This window comes from Buceros rhinoceros, unplaced genomic scaffold (assembly GCF_000710305.1).
Source record: "Buceros rhinoceros silvestris isolate BGI_N320 unplaced genomic scaffold, ASM71030v1 scaffold3222, whole genome shotgun sequence".
NCBI classification, from domain to species: domain Eukaryota; kingdom Metazoa; phylum Chordata; class Aves; order Bucerotiformes; family Bucerotidae; genus Buceros; species Buceros rhinoceros.
Genome location: NW_010399297.1, coordinates 34,789 through 51,891, shown reverse-complemented (window position 1 = coordinate 51,891; position 17,103 = coordinate 34,789). Strand labels below are relative to the sequence as shown.

Genomic DNA, 17,103 nt, shown 5'->3' with positions numbered 1-17,103 from the left:
TTCCTGCTGGTTCAGTAGCGATATTGCCGTGGGTGGTTAAGGGATTATCTGCAGTCCTTACCTGCTCTGGCCCCCACATTGAAACAACTAACTTCCCAAAGCTGCTTTTAGATGAAGTCAGGAGATAAGTCCCTAGTCCTTCAGACCAACGTCACAAACCGCCCTAAGTAATGTGCAGGCTGCGATTTGAAACGTTTGACTTCTGACGAAAGCCAAACCATGCTCTGAGTTACCGACAAGTTCTGACTTTGGGTTTTGTGTTCTGCAGAAAATTTACAGGGAAATTGATGTGGATCGATCCGGTACCATGAATTCATATGAGATGAGGAGAGCGCTAGAAGCAGCAGGTATTTATATTGGTCTGTCTCTTTTTTGGATTATATTGGTTTCAAGCTGGGGTGATAGATGCTCACTAGTCTCCTGTATATCACTTTTAAGCTGAAAAATCCTGTGTTCTCTGAGCTGGGAGGCCTCTCTTTAATCTATGCTCAGCCTGGGCTCTTTGTCTGTGGGGAGCAGTGTCTCGCCACGCAGGCATACTAAAAGCATCTTAAGGGAGTGACATGTTTGCAGTCACTTTCTGTAGCGACCAGCTACAAATAACTGCAACAATCTGCTCTTGTAAGAGCATCCTGTTCTCTTGCAATGAGTCTCTCCAGGTGTATGTGGGTTTGGCATAAGCCTGTAGAACCGGGATACTGTAACCGGTGGAATGGAAGTGGATTGACCCAAGGGCTGATGCTCACAAGAGCATTCAGAGGAGTCAGTTTGCTGCGGCAGCCACTGAAAACCAGATCTGAGTTATGATGGTGAGCGATGGGGTATTGCAGAGCCATATGACCCCAAATTAACTTACTGCTCTTCTGGGGCCATCTCAGTGTCCACGTTTGGGCTCTCTGGAGCTTTTGCCTCCTATCCCCATGTAAAATGAGGCAGCATTTCTTTCTGTTCCAGAAGTTCAGATGCTCTTTGAAAACAGAGACCCATTTGCCCACGGAAAGCCACTGCTTCGTCTCGGGTCTCGGTAGGCAGAGTGGCAGCTACTTCACCCAGGGAAGGACAACAGGTGTGGTGTACAGTGACAACAGGGAGGACAGGCGTGGTGTACAGTACTGTGACCTAGTCACAGCTCTCAATCACTCCAAGTGCAGAAGGGGTTGTTGTTGGAATAAATACTCTTAAAATTCAAGAATTTAACAACAACTAGCTAACTGAATTTCTGGCAGTGTATAGAGTTGGGGTTTTTTTTGTTGATTGGAACTTTTTGCATTATTTTTTCTTCCTTTCATTTTTTTTAAATCCTTGACACTATATTTTTAGGGTTCAAATTGAACTGCCAGCTACATCAAATCATCGTGGCTCGTTTTGCTGATGAAGACCTCATCATTGACTTCGATAACTTTGTCCGGTGTTTGATTCGGCTGGAAACCTTGTTCAGTGAGTATGCACTTACTTAGTAACTAGAGAGCCTCCGCTGCTTTGTGTTTAAGTCCAGGGTAAGTTATTCAAAAAACTTTGTACTGGAACCAAAGCAACTTCAAAGCTGAGTTAGAAATCTGGCAATCTAGTCTGCACCACTCCTTCTAGATCTAGGAACCATCCTTTTAGGCCAGGCTGCTGAACCGGAGCCAGACAGTCTTCCATGCAAACAACCAAACATTGATTTAAGAACAAAAATCAGTCTGAACACTCTGGATGGACAAGTAGTGTTACTATTACAAACTGGACCATTAAGTATGTTCAGTATCGTTCTTGCACAAGAGCATGCAATGACTTGAGAGTGGCCCTTCCTGGTTCAGGGCATAGACTGTTGTCAGGAATTTTAGAATCTGGGACTAAATTCCTTTTTAATCCTGAAGCACAAAGAAAGAGAAGGCTTTCCAGTTAGTTCCTATATTCATCTGTGTCTGTCATCTCTCTGTTACCACAGAAATGTTTAGAAAACTGGATACAGAGAAAACTGGAACTATAGAATTGAACCTCGTTAACGTAAGTTTCATTTAGCTCTAAAATGTTTGCTGTCGTCTTTTGGGGAGGGAGGAAGGAGTTAACAGCAGAGTTAACAGCCTCCTCCATCCTGACTGATTTTGGTTTGTTATGTGTATTGGCATATATGCTGGATTTATATAGCTTGTGCATTTAGAAACAGTCTTAAAGGTTATCCTGACCCCCCTCACATTGTACTCTGTAACAAACAAACAGGCCAGGTGCCTTGAACCTGATGCCACCTCTCCCTTCTGGCAGTAGTTTTGGCTGGTACATATGTATGCAGGCTGCTTCTCTGCCAACAGCAGGCTGTAGGCGCAGTCGTGACTCATGGTACTGACCACGTGTGCCCTGTAGAAAGCACCAAGTTAGGCAAAAACTACCCTCCTACGTGAGTTCAGCTTGCTTATTACTGGAACGTAACTTACTTATTTCTGGACCTACATGAGGAATGGTGAAGTCATCCCAAAACTCTCCTAACTTAAATGAGAGATAAATTTAGATCATTCAGGAAAGATCCTAAAATTACTTCTGTAACAATAGGCTTGCTTTCTCATGCTAGAAATGGGAACAGACATACCTGCTACTGGTATTTTTGCTCAGCTTAACTTTGGGCTATTTTCCCCTCTCTCATTACAGTGGCTGTGCTTTACTGTCATTTGAGCCACTGACATCAGCTCCAGAGACCCCAAAAAGAGCACAATCAGGAGAAGATAATCAAGCAACCACAAAAGTGCTATCCTAACGTGAATGTGCCTTAATTTTATGCATGGCAAATTTTGCACACAGCTGTAAGGAGGAAAGCATTCTACTTCAACAGAAGAAGCTGCAGCCTCATTTTTATGCCTGACAGCCTTTAGCTGATATTATATATACTCTGTACAAAAACCTCTACTGTAGTACAAATCCTCAGTGCAATATTTGAAAATACTGCTTTGCTAATATCTTTGTATTTAAGGTGTTTTACATGACTTCTGTCGCTGGGCAGTCTGGTCTAGTAAGTGCTTTTTGACTAACAAACAAACAGCTCCATTCCATCCTGCGTAGCTGAAACTAGCAAAGGGATGGTGTTACAGGTGTTTTAGGTGAGCTGTGGGTCCCTTGTATACTTTCTGTGAAGCCCCAGCATTACTCTGGTTAAATACTCATTGAAGAATTTGTTTGACCAAACCGAAGAACAAGTATTTCCCTCCTGACTATCAGTGTGCCTGTAACAAGATGCTGTTGGCAACCAGACTCTTCCAAGAGAAAGCCTACGCTCTCACAGGAACTCATGCTTCTACCCATCTTATTTATCTTCCTTTGAAATACAAGAAAGTGTTTTAAATAAAAAACAGTAGAAATGAAGTTTTTAAGACTCTGATTCCTTCTGCAAATACGCTTTTTTTTTTCTTAGAGTTACATCATTGCAGAGCATGTTGCCTTTTAAAGATGAAAAGAGCACTCTCGCCGGGCACTGCCAGGCACTCCAGATGTGTGTCAGTTAATAAAATGCTAAATAGTCTGGTGATACTTAAAAGATTAATGCTTGAAAAACTAAAGGGTTCCAGGGAAGGTATTTAATGCTAATACCTTATACCAAATCTATTAAAATCAAGAAGCTGGAAGAGGAGCAGATTGCTGCTTCCAAGAGCTCTCACCACAGCTGACCTCACTTTGCCCACCTGAAGGAGGAATTGTGTCCTTTCTACAAACGATTGCTTGTATTTTTGGACACTTTTCCAGAGTGCAGTAAGGTCTCTGGCGGTAGGAAAGTGTGAGCCTGAAGGGTGCCTGAAGGAGGAATTGTGTCCTTTCTACAAACTATTGCTGGTATTTTTGGACACTTTTTCAGAGTGCAGTAAGGTCTCTGGTGGTAGGAAAGTGTGAGCCTGAAGGGTAAGGCAGTGAGGCACTTCCTAAATAATCTTCAGGAAAGATTTGATCCTCTTTATTTAATAGCGTTCATTATCAAATTAATTCTTAAGTATGTCCCTTCGCTTTTAACAAAGGTTATGCACAGCTAACAGATTCGGCTTAATTTTAAACGCAGAAGGTAGTTAAATGTTTGTGTAATGCAGAACAGCACCATGTCTGACAGGTAACGGTTTAAGTCTAATAAATACTTGATGCTCAAATACCCAGACTTAAAGAGAAGACAGAAGTTTAATGGTATCACAAGTCAAGTAAAACCAAGTAAGTTAAGTTGGTCAAGGACTACAGAAAGTTTCTACGCTTAGTTTTCAAAGTACAAAATACAATAAATACATGAGGCTCTTTTGTAAAAAGAGGAACCTAAAAACTACATTGTCTGTTACAGCACATAATACTTTGAATACATGGAATTCCTAAGATGCTACAGCATTTTTAGAAGTTATTGCTTAATGGATTGGTCACGTGGTTGTCACTGCTCAGATGCACTTCGGTTTAGCTTCTTTAACAAACATTCTGCTTCCAGCTATACGCATTTGGGTGCTGTGCACGTACTGTAATTTCTCCCATCTGGAAAAAGCCTCGGGATAAATTTGGGCAAAGCCAAGTTGTCTGTTTCATGACAATTCCTTCAACAGTAAATTGAAAAGGTCCTTGTATTTAACGCAGAAAAACGTGCAATTCTTTTCTGCCGTGTTTGAAGAAATCAGAGTGGGTACTTGAACATAATGGCTCGCTCAGACCCAATGCAGCAGAATTTCATTTGCTTGTAAGCATTATTTCATCTTGGAGAATGCCCTCATACATTTGCTAATGCATCAATCCTTCATTTGTTTTCAAAGCACATTCTTCATAGCTTTCAAATTACATTGTCATTGAAATAAGTCTCATGATACTGGAACCAACACAAAATTAATTTTTTTTCTGTAAGTCATCCATGATTAGTACTTCAAGAATCTGGCTTCTGTACTATTTCATGCCAAGCTTCTTTGTCTAGGTTTAATCCTTGGATACAGCTGAGGGTAAAATAGAAACAAGATTTAAAATTTTAGTGCTTCAAAAGGTCACTTTTTTAAAAGAAAAAAGGAAAGAAAAACCTCACTTTGGTGTTACAATTCTAACGTAAGCACTCTAGTAGCAAAAGCATGGATAAAAAAACCACCCAGAGCTCAAAGAAATAAAAATTTAGCATTCTTAGGCAAGCTTAAAAAGTACTTACCATACCACTTTAAAAGTACTAACCATATCAGTACAAAAAGAAGGTACCGAACAGTGCGTAATTCAGTACCTTCAGCTCCACCCAGATGGGGGGGCCACGAAAGGCACGTGGCTTTGTAGGTCAAAAGGCGTTTGCGTTCAGTGAACTATAGGATATAAGTGGAAAGGTACTAAAGCCTGGTTTGCTTTTTCCCCTCTTGATGCCGATCAGCCTTTACATATCTATAGCTTTGGGCAAGCTGAAAAGATGTGGCTGCAGAAGGACCGTGGAACTGTAGGAGCTGTGTTGTAGGTAGTGGATAGCGGGTGGCCAGTTAAATTCATGTAACCTCTCAGCAGTAAATCAGTAGCTGCCACCCTGTGGCACTGGAGCTCTGTGCTACATTCTGGCTATGCCCACAGAGGTACAGACCGCCTCGGTTGCGGGGTAATGATGGATGGTACACAGCTCAACACAGCACATAGCACTGCCAAGATGCTTGGGAAGCTCTTGGCTCCCTCTTTCCAAGGGTTTTGTGAACAGCTACTGTTGTAGAAAGCATGGCTACTGGCATATAAAAATAGGAGGATACTCTGTTCATACAATTAGGAAAGAGAAGCTCTCCATGCTCTCAACAGCAGTGCATGTCTACCTGACGCCCCGGGGGTTTTCAGCTACAGTTCTCCTTAAAGATGCCGTGAAAGTTCTCTCCTCAACCAGACTCTGGCTTTCTTCCTTTCACAGTCAGCTAATGATTAAGAGAAGACCCACAAGGTTTGTCTCAGCCTGCTATGATTTCACCACTCTCAAGGATGAAGTCGGTCAATCCCAGTAGCACAACACCTGACGGTGTTCAAAAGATTTCATTTGGTATTAACAAGTCAGTATTTTGACAGTATGATCTTATTTGCATTCGGTTTTAGAGCACTCACACAGCTTAGGGAGCTCGTGAGTCACTAAGGAGGGTAGAGCACTGATGCAGGTAATTTCATCCTTGTTTCTACTCAGTGCACCTAACTGCAAAAGAATACAGCAGCTGTGATAAAAATACAACTTAATATAGGAATATATTAAACTACCAAACACCTTAGCCTAGATTTCAGCTGCTATCTTCAGAGTCCAGTAATGGCTTTCAAGAATAACCACGGGACACATCGGTAGCAGTATCTGACTGAACAGACACGAGAGTGTTAACAGTTAACGCTGGGCTTGTGTAGTTTTCCCCAAAGGTTCTGTTCAGATTGTGTTGCGCTTAGAAGGATGAGTTGTGATCCCCAGTCTAAGCTGTGTTGCCTTGTGCTTTTTATTACAAAAGCACAGATGTTCCTCGTGTTCTCACACACCTGTGCTCAGGCTGCAGGCACAAGGTTATGAAGAAGTAGCACATGCACGTTTCACCCTGGGGCAGGAAAAAGAAAGCTGCCATTGCTGACCTTCCTGAGCAGGGCTGATAGCTGTTCTCAATTTATGCATGTTTCTGTTTGGAAAAGAAAAAAGCTGAGCAGAAATACTATGTTAGGGAGAATTTTATAGTACAGTATGGAGTAGGCCTGACCTGAAGAGTAATACAGAAAGGAAAACTGATTTTGCATGAGGATCTACTTGCTCTGCAAAATCTAACCAGTTTAAGAGTAAGGATTATCTGCACAAGGAAGTAGGCTCAGCCTCTTTCAAGCATCGTACATCAATCAGCTAAAATTCACAGCGGCTAATCTTCAGCGCACTGGCAGGACCTCTTAATCTCCAGCAGCGCGGCAACTGGGTATGTAGGAAAAAAGCTTAATGGAGATGGAGTTTTTATACATATGTCCATCTGCTATAGTTTTTAGCAACTCAGCCATGAGTAGAAATACGGGGACATAATTGAAAGTATCTATTATTTATTAAAAAGAACTGTGTACAAAAGAGGTAGTACAGAAGGTGATAAGCAGCCATTAATTTAAGGCCTCTGACATACGGTTAAATATTACTTAGAGAGCACAGAAGAAAACAAAGATCTACCTTTATTTGGCAGTGTGATCTCTTTTTCAACACTGGGGAAAAACAAACAAACAAACAAACCAACCACCAAACCATAGAATTTTGCAGTGTTTGTCTTAAAACTCTCTGTGAAACCCTCCCAAGATCACAAGACACACTCGGACCAGGAAGGACTCATTTTTCATACAAGTTTCATTTCTTAAGGCCCTATGTGCTAATGTATCACTTTCTAACAGAGATGAAACCCAGTTCCGATCACACCCTCAACAAAACCTTATGAAGGTCACATTCAGATAAAAGGGTTTTTATTTTTCCTCTCTACAATGGTGAGATGAAGTTAGCTGCTACGTATAGCAGGGTGGTGGTACGTGTTTCTTTTATGCACCCATTAATATTATCTGTGTTGTGTATCTAAGCAGAGGGTGCTAACCCACTCTGCCATGGTATTCAACTCCCCAGATGAATAAATGGAGAATATCAACTCCTTCCTCTTGACTTTTGAAATGGCACCTAACCCAGATGCATGAGAATAATGCTGTGTGTACTGCACATAGTGGGGTGGGGTTTTTGGACTCTGAAGTATCAAGGACTTACCCCGAGCAGGTTGCGGGGAACATAGCCTTCCTTGTCATTCAGCCGTGCCCACCACCACTCAATCTCATCTTCATCTTCCCGGCGCAGGATTGTCATGCAGTCTCCCTCTTTCATGGAGAGCTCATCATCATTCTGAGCCTCATAATCCCAGAGTCCATAAATCACACCTTTGTTCATTATCCCCATTTTCTCCTGGACTCCTGCAACATCAAAACCACAGCTCAGCTCACTAAAGAAGTTGTTAAAAAACAGACAACAGTTCAAAAGACTGCTGTACTCTTACTGGAGAGCAGTCCAGGGACAAAAAAGAGAAGAAAATCAAAAAACCCAAACACACACAACCTTGATTCCTATCTCACTTAACACCTTGTCATCAGCCTACTGAAAGTCAGTCCTGGAGTTGGTGGCATTGTGAAGTTGACCCTTGCACACAGCTGGCAGGTTCCTTCCTTACACATATTCAAAGAATATGAGGTACGTGCTAAGAGGAGCAGCGATTGATAAAAGGCTGGGTCTTTGTGCTAGCGTTCACGCTTCCTGCGCCTACGTGATGAGCAAGAAGCACTTGTTTGTGCTCTTCGTTCATCAGTAATCTCTGTCTGTCAGAGAGAGGTAGCGATACCTGCTTGTGTTGACCACCACTGTAATTCTGATGCTTGAGGTGTCATCTGCCACCTGTTGCACTTCATTTCAGAACTTTAAAAGAAGTTGCATCCAAGACCTGTAACTGAAGGATTTGTCTGCTACCCACCAGCTGCTTCAGTTAACTCAAACACTTTTATCTCAGCAGTTCTTATTTTCCACCACTATTCTAATTATTTTTTAAACACTACTCCAGAAACACAATTCTGTTCAATTGCTCTGGACCAAGGTTGGAGAATGTTAACTGAAGGATTTTTCTGCTACCCACCAGCTGCTTCAGTTAACTCAAACACTTTTATCTCAGCAGTTCTTATTTTCCACCACTATTCTAATTATTTTTTAAACACTACTCCAGAAACACAATTCTGTTCAATTGCTCTGGACCAAGGTTGGAGGATGTGGACATGCCTTGCAGACGTTATTTAGAACTTCCTCATTTTACAGCTGTAGCCGAAGATGAAATACTATTCTTTCTGTGCACATTCCTCAGCTTCTAAGCAGCAAAGTGGAAAAGGTATCTCAACTGTTAAAAAAAACTTCTCTTAGGTAATGATTCCATTTTAAAATACTGAGTTCTACCGGGCTTTTCTTTGGTTGTGGTATTGCCAGGAGCAAGGAGTACATTGCACATTGTATCACAAAACTTGTCATTTCCTTTTCCATCTCTTACCTATTTTACAGCCTGTTGCACAGGATTCTTAGCTACATCTGCTCAAATTAAGGTCTTTATTTCTGCATACCAGTTCATCACGTAAAAATTAAGTTACTTCCACTGCAAGCTTCGTTCTGCTCTGAGAAACTCATCTCTTCCTTTGCGTTTGGTATCATTAAAGATTTGGCAAAACCCATGCTCTGTGACCACGAGGAAGGTAAGACTGAGCACTGAACATCAAAGCAGACAAAGGGAAAATTCATCCAATGGATCTGCTCTTCTAAAACAGCATCACCTGTCACACCAGGATAGCAGGGCAAGCATGCACTTAAGAGCCAGCACAGACATTACATCTTAGAAAGTGAAAAAATGACGTAATTAAGCAGCATCAGACTTGCCATTTAATCAAGGCTGAAGGACTAGCGGTTTTATTTAAACCTGCCTGTGTTTTTTGATGATATTGAGTATTGTGCATTTATAACAAAAAGGAATTAGGTGAATCAATGAATTATACCAAGGTTTCTCACCTTACACTTGAGGTTAGAGGGACAGCTTTTAATGTGTTATCTGTTCTGGAAACAGACACGCATTCCCAAACTACTTCTACAGCAAGAAACAGATTTAGCCAGTGAATGAATTTCTTACTATAACTACAGGCAATCAGAAACAGGTCTTAGCAATAGGATTCATTCCTAATGAACAACAGAGAAATTTAATAGCTGAACAGCCAAGAGGTTTCAGTTTGGAAAAGCTGGCAATAAGCCAACGCCTCACTTTTCAACGGGTCCTGAAAGGACTGTATTCTCCTAAACCACAAAAAAAATCCCAGACCCAACAAAAAACAAAGTATAAAGTAAGATCACCAGATGGTAGGTACAAAAAACCCGCAAACAAAAAGGATGTGTTTCTTCGTGCTGTATATAATAAAGCCTTGGATCTCCTTCCCACAGGGATCTCGTGGGCTGTTTACCTGAATTTAAAGACAAATTTTTAGACAAATTCCCGAAGGAAATGTCTCAAGACCCATTCAGCAAAGATAGCACACCTTAAGTCATATCAGAGTTAAAAACAATAAGAAATATTGGACAAGTATTTTTATCTTCAATCTAGTTCTACAGTCTTACTTGGGCATTTGCTGTTGATGACCACCACTGGAGTCTCGATACCAAAGTTACTGGAATTTTGCTTAGCTCACAGATTTCAACATCAATTAAACAGGCTCCCGTTTTCACAGAGGAAAACTATATATTTGGCACTAAAAGATACAGTTTTCAAGCTTAGTGAGGACAGCTGGACAGACTATTTTGAAATATGCTGGCTGAGCATCTTATAGAAACTCAGCTCTCACACGTTCCACAAAACCAGAAAAGCTTTTTACACCCTGTAACATTGCTCTTACTCTAACCTCTTACAAGTAGATGACACTCCAGCTGGTAGGTACCTAGGGGACAAGAACTACATACAAAACTTACAGAAAAGTAATTTAAAACCTCATTGACTAATTATCATCACACCCCAGGAGGAATTAATCTTCTCTGTTAAAAGACAGTTTCCCCTATAGTCTTACTATTTGAGTGAAATCTAAATTTGAGATTTCTTTTTAAATGCAAGAGAAGAAAGGGCAGAAAGACAAAGTCCAAATCACTGCTTGCTAACCTTCACTAAGGCAGAAACTTGATAATACCTTTCTTGGTTCTAAAGTGCACATTAGGAAATATTCTTCATTTAAAAGACACCCGGAGGCTGATATGAACGGCCTACTGAGACATCCATCCCACTTTTGGTTTTATGTAAACAGTGTATTTACGTGGTAAGATTCACCTAATCGTCACCTCACACTAATGTATTTGTTGATGCACATTTTAAACTTGATTCAAGCTTTTAAACGCAGGAGAACGTTTTGTTACTCAGACATTCTCTACAGGTTCAGTATTAGAAGGGTAATCACAACGGACCGCATTTCGTGACAAGAAGCTGGCTAAAACCTCCCTCTTTCCAAGGCAGACTCCAGGCATGGGCACACATGTTGTCATCACCTACCATATAAGAACTGGGAGCACTGCGTGTAGCCTTCCTCCATTTCCTCACACTTGTCTGCAGCCGTCTGCATGTCACTGTAGGTCATCGCAAATACAGCTGCACCCGACTCCACCAGGAACTTGCACACCTGCACGTTATTGCATGATGCTGCGCAGTGTAACGGGGTCCTGCAAGCCAGGAAGAAAAAGACAATACATTACTTTTATTGCTCATGGCAGTGCTTACGGACTCCTAGGGGCAAACCGCTTTCACGCGTGACGTCCAGCAATCAGCACTGCAGCGCTGAAGGCTTCCCAACAGAAGCACTTCTCTCAAGATGTCAAGCGCAGTTGCTCTTCACAGATGAACAGGAGTTATCAGAGCTGCTTGGACTCTAAAGCTGGGTTTCCAGATGGATCTCCATTTATGCTACATTTTTATAATCCATTAACATTTAAAGAACGTTCATCAAGCCAATAAAATTAAAAAATTCATCAATATTAAAAAACACTCAGAAATCCTCCTGACATCACGCCTCTTACAATCTAGATAACTACTTCAAGACCTGAGTTGGTGACAAGTGCAGGTAATTGGAATAAATACTGAGGCTGAGGGACAACAAGCACCTTTATTCAGTCTTGGGCCTTAGACACTTCTGTTACAGGCAGAACTAATGCTAAAATCACTGCCCCGCTTCCCCATGCCTGTCATAAATGAGCTTCCTAGCTACCTTAAGAAGGATTTGTACCCCTAATCGGTTACAAGCCTAGTTTGTAGGCTGTGGTTTTCCGCTTTGTTTTGAAGTTGTCCCAGCGTAAGCTTGTACAGAGCACATATAAGCTACAGGCTATCTCACAGAGAGGACTCTGGGAAATCCAGCCGTCTCATTATGCAAAAACTGTCTTCAATGTCTCAAAGAAAGAGTAATTTCCTAAAACTGGATGCACCCTACTGGGACTCAGACACACTTTTTTCATACAGGGAATATTAATATAATTTGCCTATTTTATCCTCTACACGTTCTCCTATGACACCCCACAGAGAACTGCTGTTGCACTGCTGTGGAAAAGTCATCAGCTCTATAGCAGCAAACTGAGAGACCTTCTGAGGGACCCGTAGCAGCCTCCAAGCTGCAGCTTTCTCGGGGAAAGCATCTGTAAGGTACCACTTAAAGCAAGCCTTACCATCCGTCACTATCTGCAGCATTCACGTTCACACCAAACTGCACCAGGAACTTCACAATTTCTGTGTGCCCAGCACACACAGCGTTGTGCAGTGCAGTAATCCCCTCATCGTTGGGCATGCTAGGATCTTCAACCTGTTCAGCAAGAGGAGGAGACATTCACATTCTGGTGAAACTCTCTGCAATAAACATCTCCTCAGTTATAAAATAAGTTGTTTTACTCTGAATTATGATTTTGAGCCATGTTTCTATGAAGGACGTGAGCAACAGGCAGAAAACTACAGCAGTAACCCATCTCACAAGAAGACTCACATATAAGCTTGCAGCCTCCTTTTGATAGTGAGAACTGTAAGTGGGTCAGAGAAAGAGCATCTTGACAACTTCATAAAAGCATTTATAACAAATTTCTGATATTTGCCTATTTACCTGTAGCAAAATTCACGTGGATTTTGCTTATCAAATTATCTGGTAACATGCCAGAAGAGGGATGAAACACTACATAAGAAATGAGGTAAAAGTTGTCCTGCAAATTTATAGTCTTGACATTAAATACCCAGTGTAGATTTATCACACATTTAAAGTCACCCTTCAAAGGGACCGTGTCCTGTTAGGACTTATCTCCTCACAGGCAGATCTCGGTTGTCCACTTATGTCAGATTCCCCAGTTTAGAAGAGCTGTGACTTCCCAGTTTGAACCTGGATTGCTACTCCTTCTCTTACAAGTTAGCATTTATACCTCATAAATTATTCTCTGCACGAGGTCAAACTCCCCCTCCAAAGATGAATCCAGAAGCAAAGCGAGGGGATTGAACTTCACTCTCATTCCATGCCCAATTCTCTCAGAGCCAGTTTTACGCAAGTTCGTCCTTTTCCCCTGAAAAAGGGTAACACAAGTTACAGGCATTTTTTTCCAGAGAAGAATACAGAATTGCATATTTGGGAATGATGGCAGAAATGACCAATAAAGACCCCGTTTAAGAGAAAATTTAGACTATTTTCTACCAATTCCCCAACACATTACAAATATAGTAGTTTAGGCATGTTATGGAAGATCTTTTATCTCTAGACAAGGTCATTATTAAACTCAAATACAGAAATCACCTTGATCAAATACAAGAACAAAATAATAAAACTCAAAAATCCCTGAGGATCAGGAAAAAATGCCTTTTTTTTATTCAGACCATTTTAGCATTGGCTCTCAAAGCTGTTACACAAACCAAGTAGTACACTCCATGAAGTACACTACTTTTTAAACACCAGTGTTAAGTTCCTAACATTTTCCTAAGTTTAGCAGGACCATAAACGGTTACGGAAAATGGTTTTGAAAAGAACATACAACCAAGCGTAGAAATGCTCCCAGTGATACTGGAAACCAAGTATTTCTGCGGCTGAGTTTGTACTCTTTTCTTTTAGAGGCTGCGCAGGCATTAGCTCAGCGCTCTCCCCAGCTGGCTGTGCAGCAGCAATAAAGTCTATTCATAAGGGTATGTAAATTTCTGACAGATGTCCAAGCAAAGATGAATAGAAATGACTCACATTTTGCAAGAGTGAACATGTGAAGATAAGATACCTAAGAAGAGATTCCCAGAAAACACTGTTTTGCCTGTTGATTTGTACATAATATCAGAAGTACAGGCTTTTTAAAGAAAGAGCCTGTCAGCACAATCCAAGTATTTAAATACGAAATCAAGACGTCGGGCCGGTTTCTTCTCATCAAAACAGAATTATTACAAAACCAACCAGAAATAAGTTCTTAAAATGCAGGAAATCTTACCACTCACGTTTCCTTGTAAAAGTCTTTAAAGCATGAAAACATGCAATGACTATTTCATGCAGAAATTACAATGTTAAAAAACACACATTTAAAGCTTTTAACTTCTCTGTACTGAAGAGATGGAGGAAAAAGCACTTTAATGTTATCAAGTTATTAAAATTCTATTCATTATAGGTTTCTAAAGTAACTCCTCAAGGAACTGAAAGCAGTAAGCATTTCTGTTCTACAAGAGTGAGATAACACCATACCATACACAGAGACACAAACTTCCAAGACAAGATGGTAAAATGCTGCCTTCCCTTAGCTCAAAGAGACTCCCTTCTGCTGCAACTTGAGAACTGACTGATGTTAAATCAGGTTTCAAAGAAAAATTCAGAAAACAATTCAGCAGAAGAAATGCAAGCAGTCAATGTCTACAAATGGGTTTTTAAAGCAGATACGAAGGAAGTCTGTTCCTCCATATTTTTTAACCAAGGCAGTTTCAGATAAATAAATGCAACCTGGGATTAAGATAATCAGTTCCTATCTTGTACCAGCAATAGCGGGAAATGCTTGTGAAATCTGTATCTGCGCCTCAAAAAAAAGGAATTTCTCTTCAGAAGGAACTACAGTTTCGATGTATTAGGCAGGTTTCTATAAGGAATGTTCTTTACAGCCCAGAAGAGTTTTACCATTTGTGTATCAAATTCCATTTGAAACTTTTCATCCTGTCATTAATTCCTAGAGGCAACAGAGACTTTTCATTACTGTCATTCACTCCAGAGACAAAAGCACCATGCAAATAGAACAGATACTCTCAAAGAGACTTCAGGATTATCTGTGTGACTGTTCTCCCACATCTGCTTAAGCTCTACAATACAATGCCCAGGATTTATGACAGCTTGAGATGACTTACTGACCAGGCAGCCAAGTTGTAGGCTAACTAATACTTACAGGAGGTAAGGAAAACTGTCCAGTAACTTCAGGAGGCCTCATACTGAATGAGTCCTCCCCCAGGCTCTCTGGTTCTCCTGATGGATAGGGAGGTGGTGGGTATGGAGGATATTCTTCCATGTATACCTCCAGGGGCAGTGAAGCTTCTAGGCTTGGTTCTTCCACTTTCGGCTGCGTGAGTTCATCACCATCTGATATTCCCTCAGGTACAGGGTCCAAAGCTATGGGGGGAAGAACAGCTTCGCTCTGATCTGCTGGTGTGTTTTCTGCTTCCTCAGCAATGGTCGGTTCTGGCATAGAAACTGCTGTTTCTTTTTCCGATTCTGCACTTAGATAAGGATTTGGGATTTCTGCTGGGCTTTCAGGGCTGGCAGCTGATGCTGTCTGTTTGGAGGGATGTGATGGAGCTGAGATAGTTTCCATTGCAGCCAGAGTGGTCCTCTGATACAACAGCTTCTGAATATTTGGACCATTAGGTCCTTCCGGCTCAGTAATGGAGCTACGTTTCTTCAGTGGTCTGGGTGCATTAGACAGCTTTTTCCGTAGTGCTTCCAGATCAGCATCACTCTGGTTGCGGTACGGGTTGGATAAGAAAGGCAGCAATTTGGTCGGGCTAAGAGGACGGGGTATTCGCTCTGTTTCTTGATTCTCCTGAGCAGAGGCTGTTGTTTCCATCTCAGGCTCTGGACTGCCTGGCTTGCCTTGGAGGTTTGAGTAGACGTTCTCTGTCTGCGGGAGCTGATTCTGTACACCAGCTCCTGCCATCACAGGCTTGCCATACACTGTAGAGCAGTTCATAGAGGGGTGGGGGAGAAAAAAAAAACAACTGTGAACATTTGATCAACAGACCTATAAAGAACACGCAACCTGATGCTCCTACATAGGGCAAAGAAGCAGAATAACATGATTAACTGAACAGAGTTGACCTGGTAACCAGGTTTACCATTAGTGATATTACAAATCAGACAGATATTCTGCACTTTTTGTTAATGCTGATGTACAGCAGGTAAGATGCACCTAAGCTTCTTACAGCTGCCGTAACCTGTTTAATTCCCTTTGGAACAACTTTATACCCACAGACCAGGTGGAAAGTACATTTATCTAAGGTTTTTGAAGACAGAAGAGAGGGAGGGAGCCACATGCTTACCGCTTGGGAAGTGCGGTCCTCTGGTTTGTGCCCTCGTCAAAGCACTCTGCACTGCCTGCTGGAAATTCTTCCCAGGAGTCTGCTGTTGCGTGTACATGCTATAAATTGAACTTGCAGCCACAGTTTGAGGCTTTCGGAATGGAGGGAGTGAGGTGTCTTTGGATGGCTGAGGTGTAAAAGGTCTCACGGCTGCTGCTGGGGGACTCTCCTGTTTGGAGGAGGGAATAATTTGGTCCTGGCTAGAGGAAGGACCTGCAGGAGGTACAGAAATTCTTTGCTGTATCTGCTGAGAAGGATGGGAAGGCTGCTGTGCCACTGGTTTTTGTTTGTTCCCCATAGTTACGATAGCCAAAGGCAGCTTCTGCAGGTTTCCATCCAGCTTAGTATCTGAAGGTTGCAGGTGACTGGCTTGACCAAAGTAAGGCAAGTTGATCTGTTTTGGTTTAGTGGGGACAGGTGGTGGTACCTTTGTTACAATTTTATTGGCTGTCTGAAAGATAAAAGCAAAAGTTAATTAAGATTAAACAGCAAAACATGTTTTAGGAGTTCTGCTGTGAAGGTCCAAAGATCCTCAGACAACAACAGTATCTATCATTCCTACTCTTGCTGCAATACTGGGTACAACATCACCGGAAACATGAAGAGACTTTCCAAAACACTTTCAGATCATAGTTGTTTATACTTTGAACCCATTCTCTTTAATTCTTTCTGTGGCAGCTATGTTTAAAACATCGAGCAATGGCAGGGCACAGTAATTTCTCTAAAGACAGCAGAGGCACTTAGTAGCATCTGTAGGCAAGAAGTTTGTTTTCCAGCAGAGTGCTCATCATTCCCAGTTCTTCACCTCTACCTGATCAAATCACGCCTTTGCGCCAAGATTTAGGTGGGAAATCTTGCTGCAATCACACATCTGAAGGACACTGCTGCATTAAACAGTGAAGTAAGTGTGTAAATTATTTTAAAAACCCTGTGCAAATGCCTCTGTGCACATAATCTTTGGGAAAAAAGAATACCTACACCTGTACGCTAGTATGAGTAACGCAGCCATTTTTATGTATTCAGTCAACATGTAGATTTTTCCCTA

General features: G+C 41.5%; 2 protein-coding genes across 2 annotated transcripts in view; one reads left to right on the top strand and one right to left on the bottom strand.

The window, feature by feature from the left end:
• CAPN2 (calpain 2, (m/II) large subunit) overlaps positions 1 to 2,649 on the top strand; it is a gene marked incomplete at its 5' end in the record, with an annotated part of 14,367 nt that extends 11,718 nt beyond the window's left edge. The window contains 4 exons of the mRNA XM_010131394.1: positions 269 to 347; positions 1,321 to 1,437; positions 1,931 to 1,989; positions 2,626 to 2,649. Of these exons, the coding sequence (XP_010129696.1) occupies positions 269 to 347; positions 1,321 to 1,437; positions 1,931 to 1,989; positions 2,626 to 2,649 (279 nt within the window). The remainder of the gene's footprint in view (positions 1 to 268; positions 348 to 1,320; positions 1,438 to 1,930; positions 1,990 to 2,625) is intronic.
• Positions 2,650 to 4,230: 1,581 nt separating this feature from the next.
• TP53BP2 (tumor protein p53 binding protein 2) overlaps positions 4,231 to 17,103 on the bottom strand; it is a 28,270-nt gene continuing 15,397 nt past the window's right edge. The window contains exons 11-17 of the mRNA XM_010131393.1: positions 16,020 to 16,509; positions 14,873 to 15,654; positions 12,902 to 13,039; positions 12,167 to 12,300; positions 11,004 to 11,170; positions 7,670 to 7,869; positions 4,231 to 4,913 (exon numbers count right to left, since the gene is read on the bottom strand). Coding sequence (XP_010129695.1) covers positions 4,872 to 4,913; positions 7,670 to 7,869; positions 11,004 to 11,170; positions 12,167 to 12,300; positions 12,902 to 13,039; positions 14,873 to 15,654; positions 16,020 to 16,509 — 1,953 coding nt within the window. The 3' untranslated portion in view covers positions 4,231 to 4,871. The remainder of the gene's footprint in view (positions 4,914 to 7,669; positions 7,870 to 11,003; positions 11,171 to 12,166; positions 12,301 to 12,901; positions 13,040 to 14,872; positions 15,655 to 16,019; positions 16,510 to 17,103) is intronic.